The 7360-nt window shown below is 38.4% G+C and overlaps 1 protein-coding gene across 4 annotated transcripts in view; it reads left to right on the top strand.

The window, feature by feature from the left end:
* Nucleotides 1-2902: 2902 nt before the first annotated feature.
* myocd (myocardin) overlaps nucleotides 2903-7360 on the top strand; it is a 43150-nt gene continuing 38692 nt past the window's right edge. For all 4 annotated transcript variants that reach the window (XM_028476426.1, XM_028476428.1, XM_028476427.1 and 1 more), the window contains exon 1: nucleotides 2903-3191. In XM_028476426.1, coding sequence (XP_028332227.1) covers nucleotides 3137-3191 — 55 coding nt within the window. In that variant the 5' untranslated portion in view covers nucleotides 2903-3136. The remainder of the gene's footprint in view (nucleotides 3192-7360) is intronic.

Here is a 7360-nt window from a genome sequence, read left to right as displayed (position 1 = left end):
ATCCAAAAGCGAATGGTGTAACCCTGTGGTGCTGGTACCTAAGAAGGATGGGACTATCGGATTTTGTATCGACTTCAGGTACTTGAACTCAATATCAAAATTTGACTGTTATCCAACCCCCCGAGTCGATGACCTCATTGGACGATTGAGGAAGGCCAAATTCCTGACCACTATTGATCTCTGCAAAGGTTATTGGCAGGTTCCCCTCTCTGAGCAGTCACAGGAGTTGACCGCCTTCCGCACACCATGGGGATTGTTGGAGTTCAAGGTACTCCCATTTGGTCTCCATGGCGCCCCCGCTAACTTCCAACGATTGATGGACCAGGTACTAGGTGGTCACTCGGATTATGCCTGTGCTTATCTCGATGACATTGTGATTTTCAGTACAACCTGGGAGGAACATGTGGAGCATCTGGCTAATATTCTGGGGGCTCTACGGGCAGCTGGACTCACAATAAACCCAGCAAAGTGCTCTCTGGCTCAGACTGACACGCAGTACCTTGGCTTTGTGATTGGAGGTGGGGTAATCAAACCACAAGTTCACAAAATTGAAGCAATTTCAGCATGTCCTTTGCCACAAACCAGGAAGCAGTTGAGGTCCTTCCTAGGAATGGCTGGATTTTACCATCGGTTTATACCGCACTTCTCTGCCAGAGCTGCGCTGCTGACCGACATGACGGGCTCTCGGCAACCTAACCAGCTGAAGTGGACGGAGGAGAGAATTGCAGCTTTCAAGGACCTTCAACAAGCATTAAGTAAAGATCCTGTATTGCACTGCCCAGATTTTGACAAAGACTTTGTTTTGCAAACAGATGCATCAGCTCGGGGCATTGGAGCTGTGCTGCTGTAAGGACCGCCTGAAGACCGACACCCAGTTGCGTATATCAGCCGCAAGCTGTTCCCCCGGGAGGTGAGATATGCAACTATTGAAAAGGAAGCTCTGGCCATCAAATGGGTGCTGGACTCCTTCAAATATTACCTCCTGGGAAGGCAGTTCATCTTGCAGACAGACCACAAGGCCCTGCAGTGGCTAGAAAAGATGCAGGACACCAATGGAAGGATCACAAGATGGTACATAGCCATGCAGCCCTTCCGATTTGTTGTCCAGCACATCCCCGGAAAAGAGAACCACACAGCCGACTACCTCTCCCGCAGCCACAGTGAAGATTTTGAAGAGGGGGGGTATGTGAGGGCTGACCCCGCCCACACACTGGACAGCTGTCACTCATTCAGCTCCAGGGTGTAACTTCCAGGCTCCACCCCTATGGCCTGAACCATGGCAGGACATAGTAGACAGTATATACTAGTCTATAGTAGACAGTATATACTATAGTATATAATAGACAGTATATACTGTAGTCTATAGCAGAGAGTATATACTATAGTATATAGTAGACAGTATATACTATAGTCTATAGTAGACAGTATATACTATAGTCTATAGTAGACAGTTTATACTATAGTCTATAGTAGACAGTATATACTATAGTATATAGTAGACAGTATATACTAGTCTATAGTAGACAGTTTATACTATAGTCTATAGTAGACAGTATATACTAAAGTATATAGTAGACAGTATATACTATAGTCTATAGTAGACAGTATATACTATAGTCTATAGTAGACAGTATATACTATAGTATATAATAGACAGTATATACTGTAGTCTATAGCAGACAGTATATACTATAGTATATAGTAGACAGTATATACTATAGTCTATAGTAGACAGTATATACTATAGTCTATAGTAGACAGTATATACTAGTCTATAGTAGACAGTATATACTATAGTATATAATAGACAGTATATACTGTAGTCTATAGCAGACAGTATATACTATAGTATATAGTAGACAGTATATACTATAGTCTATAGTAGACAGTATATACTATAGTCTATAGTAGACAGTATATACTATAGTATATAGTAGACAGTATATACTATAGTATATCGTAGACAGTATATACTATAGTCTATAGTAGACAGTATATACTAGTCTATAGTAGACAGTTTATACTATAGTCTATAGTAGACAGTATATACTATAGTCTATAGTAGACAGTATATACTATAGTATATAGTAGACAGTATATACTATAGTATATCGTAGACAGTATATACTAGTCTATAGTAGACAGTTTATACTATAGTCTATAGTAGACAGTATATACTAGTCTATAGCAGACAGTATATACTATAGTCTATAGTAGACAGTATATACTATAGTATATAGTAGACAGTATATACTATAGTATATACTGTCTACTATATACTATAGTATATAGTAGACAGTATATACTATAGTATATAGTATATAGTAGACAGTATATACTAGTCTATAGTAGACAGTATATACTATAGTCTATAGTAGACAGTATATACTATAGTTTATATATTAGAAAGTATATAGTATAGTATATAGTATATAGTAGACAGTATATACTATAGTCTATAGTAGACAGTATATACTATAGTTTATATATTAGAAAGTATATACTATAGTATATAGTAGACAGTATATACTAGTCTATAGTAGACAGTATATACTATAGTATATAGTAGACAGTATATACTAGTCTACAGTAGACAGAATATACTATAGTCTATAGTAGACAATATATAAGAGTTTGTAGTGGGACATTTCCAGACTCAGAATAACGACCACTTCCTCCTTCATCTCTAAACGCTCTGCTTCCCCATATCTAAGTTGCCCCCCCCCCCCCCCTGATAGGCTGATATATTTACACTGGTGGCAACAAGGGAGGAAGAAGAAGTCATCAGCCAAACCCTGGGGAGGGGGAGGGGCTTGGTAGGAGGAAAACCCTCCTCCTCCCTGAGCAGGGCATACCTCAGAGCTGGTCCCTGGTCCTGCTCACAGCCTCAGCTGGGCCACACACACACACACACACACACACACACACTGAGCAGACAGGAGGGAGCTCTCTCACACACACACACACACGTCTGATGGTGGTTTTATTCCTCGCACTGGTCAATGACGGCGGCTCCATCCTCTCTCACTCTGGGCTCTAGGGGCCACGGGCTGGGTCAGGTCGGGGGCCACGTCTCCACAGCCTGTGACTTTATTCTGGAACAACTTGTAAACGTTGGGACTTTACTGTGAGCATTATGACTCTACTGGGCTCTGAGCACTCCACACTGATACGAAGCAAGTTTAGATCAGGTAAGATCTGTGTGTGTGTGATAGACACCTGTTCTATCATACATGTTTTATGTATTTATTATTATTATTTAACAGTTCACATTAATATCAAAACACAACATACCAGATTTAAGCAAAAGGCTATTTTTCATCTGCAGTCCCTAAAAAAACACTAATTACACGAAATATAATAAAGTATGTCTTGAAAAATGCAACTAGTTAAAAACATGTAAAATGTACATAAAGAAACAATGATAGTGTTCAAAACATACAAGTTGATAAAATAATTAAAATAAAGTAATGTTGAGGTGTGATTTAACAGACAGTACGTGGTACGGTTCATGAATAGGGTGTATACTATGTACTATATATTATACTATACTATACTATATACTATATAATATACTATACTATTTATTATACTAAACTATACTATACTATACTATACTCTACTATATATTATACTAACTATACTATACTATACTATACTATATATTATACTATACTATATACTATATATTATACTATACTATACTATACTATTTATTATACTAAACTATACTATACTATACTATACTATACTATATATTATACTATACTATACTATACTATACTATACTATATACTATATATTATACTATACTATACTATATACTATATAATATACTATACTATTTATTATACTAAACTATACTATACTATACTATACTATACTATACTATACTATATATTATACTAAACTATACTATACTATACTATACTCTACTATATATTATACTATACTATACTATACTATACTATACTATATACTATATATTATACTATACTATACTATATACTATATAATATACTATACTATTTATTATACTAAACTATACTATACTATACTATACTATATACTATATACTATATACTATACACTATATACTATACTATATACTATATATTATACTATACTATACTATATACTATATAATATACTATTTATTATACTATACTATACTATACTCTACTATATATTATACTAAACTATACTATACTATACTATACTTTTTATTATACTAAACTATACTATACTATATTATACTATACTATACTATATACTATATACTATACTATACTATACTATATATTATACTAAACTATACTATACTGTATTATACTATACTATACTATATACTATACTATACTATACTATATACTATATATTATACTATACTATATACTATATAATATACTATAGGGTGACGTGTGGAGCAGGTGATACACTTGTTCTCTGATAAAACACAGACACACATCATTGATAACAAGAGGTCAGAGGTCGTCTCAGTCTGACACAATCCATGTGTGTGTGTGTGCGTGCGTGAGTGTACGTGTGTGTGTGCGTGCGTGAGTGTATATGTGTGTGTGTGTGTGTGTGTGCGTGTGGGTGTGTGTATGTGTGCGTGTATGTGTGTGTGTGTGTAGACCCTGAGCTCTCTATGACTGCTGCTGAAAAAAGGCTAAATGATGCTTTTCCGCTGTTGTTGGAAAAACTCAAAATTAGTACAAAATTCTTAAATTATCTTCAAATTATAATATTTCCCTTTATCAATTAGAAATTGGTCACAAATGTAGGAAATGTAAAGTGTAGATCCTGTGGGACTGATATGTGTCACTTATTGTTTGTTGTTTCTTAGATATGTTGTATTTTATGTATATGTAGAAGTGTAAAGAAGGGAACAATTATGTTGAAATTACTCAAATTCCAGCATAAAATCCGTGGTCCTCTAGAGATGAAACTATACATAGTGTTTAGAGCACAGCACTGTTATATTGTGTTATGATGGGTCATCATCATAGGATGACAGACTCTTACGGTGAAGCTCTGTTTTAAGCGTCTCCAACAGGAGGAGGAGGGGGAGGAGATCTCCTGATGTTCAGCAGCACAGCTTGAGTTAATTTCATGAAATAGTGACGGTAATGACAGTAAATGTCCCTTAAATCTCCTTCTGATAACTACTGATGACAGAAGGAGTCAAAGACAATCCTGAACCTCACGATTTACACTCATTCTTAATCAGCAGTGATTCACTACTGGAGTCGTACATTCATGTGATTCCTCCATCATCAGCTCTGGGAACAAACAGTGGAACATATTATTATCTGCTTTATCCCCAACATGTTTTAATATGTGTTAATATGTGTTAACAGCAAATACACACTCATATTCACATTATTACACGCATACATACACATTCATACACACACATACACACACACGCACACACACGCATACATACAGTACATACAGACATACATACACACATACACACACACACACACACACACACACACACACACACACACACACACATACCAACACACACACATACACACACACACATACACGTACACACACACACATACATACACACACACACATACATACACACACACACACACACACACACACACATACCAACACACACACATACACACACACACATACACGTACACACACACACACATACCAACACACACACACACACACACACACACACACATACACACACACACATACACGTACACACACACACACATACCAACACACACACACACACACACACACACACACACACACACACACACACACACATCAGTGCCGTGACCACTAGGGTTGGGTAGGCACGTTCCAAATCCAGACCACCAATGACAATTTCATATGTTTCTAATGTCAAGTGTTAATTCAATTCAATTCAACTTTATTTGTATAGCACAATTTACAACAGTCATCTCAATGCGCTTATCAAAATATAAAATTCATAATAAAGAAAAAAACCAACAAGATCCACATGAACAAGTATTTATCATCTAACAAAATCAACATCATAAACACCATTAAAGAAACATAAACAATTATTTAATATAACCTCCATACTCTCCAACAACATAGTCCCTATGGATCGTCCATTCTCTGGCTTCGAATCCTTAAACCTTGGAGCCAACATCAGATGTTTTCAGGTAGGATTGTACCTACGGCTGTGTTTTAGTGCTGCTTGCCTCCCCTGGACTGTCTTATCGAAGGTTTGCAAGCCCGATGGCCACTTGCTTGGAGCGGCTATGCTAGTGGTGGTAGCCGCTACTATCCAAACATTGAGTCCTATCAGTCTCCACGGATCCTGCATCACCTCTACCTTCAAGCGAATGTCTGTACATGGAACACCATCCCTGTGGAAGATGTGGATTACCCTGGCGTATGTCACTGTCATTAACCGCCACATGCCTGGATCTCTGCTAGCAACTAACACACCACGCATCATGTTGTGGTCGGACACCTCGACACAGCATCACCAGGCTCTCAAATACAACCACTGAGCCTCCTTGCACAAACTGGATCTTCCGTGGCGACCTCGTTACATCCATAGGGGATCACGGCGCCAGTATGTTGTGTCCCAATGTGGTGACCACAGCTCCATCACATCCCTCTGGTCGGCATCACGTCCCATCACGCAACAGACGTGTCACCGTCTGCGTCATCAGAGCGCCGCTACTCCTAGCACAGATAGTGCTGGGTGTAGACGGTACACTGGAAAACCTGGAGCGGAAGGCAGTGCTCTCCTCCTCCTCAACAAACTGGACTCTAAATCCCACATAACACTTCAACAGCTGCATGTGCAGTCAAATAAATCTGGATTAATAAATGACCACATACTGGATAAGGAGATAGACATTCTCTGTCTTACAGAGACATGGCAGCAACCTGGAATATACTCATCCCTCAATGAGGCCTGCCCACCCGGATACCACTACCTCAATAAGCCTCGTACAACTGGTCGGGGTGGGGGCCTTGCTGTTTTACATCGCAGCAACATTGACATATCCCCCGTGTCTGTGCCCAGTAACGGCTCCTTTGAAAGCCTGGTTTTTAGCTGCAAAAAACCTTTTTTTAGGAACAATAGTCCTCATCTATCGCCTCCCAAACCACAACAAACTTTCATCTCTGACATTCAGGATTTCCTTATCTCACTCTGCACAGCACACTCAAATATTCTGGTTATTGGTGATTTCAACATGGACTCCAATAACTGTCAACTGGCCTCCAATTTCAAACAGATCCTGGACTGTCTCAACCTCCAGCAGCTTGTGGATGGCCCCACACACAATAGGGGCCACACACTGGACCTTGTCATTACAGACTCCCTCCCAAT

This window comes from Gouania willdenowi, chromosome 19, assembly GCF_900634775.1.
Source record: "Gouania willdenowi chromosome 19, fGouWil2.1, whole genome shotgun sequence".
NCBI classification, from domain to species: domain Eukaryota; kingdom Metazoa; phylum Chordata; class Actinopteri; order Blenniiformes; family Gobiesocidae; genus Gouania; species Gouania willdenowi.
This window is presented reverse-complemented; position numbering and strand designations above follow the sequence as displayed.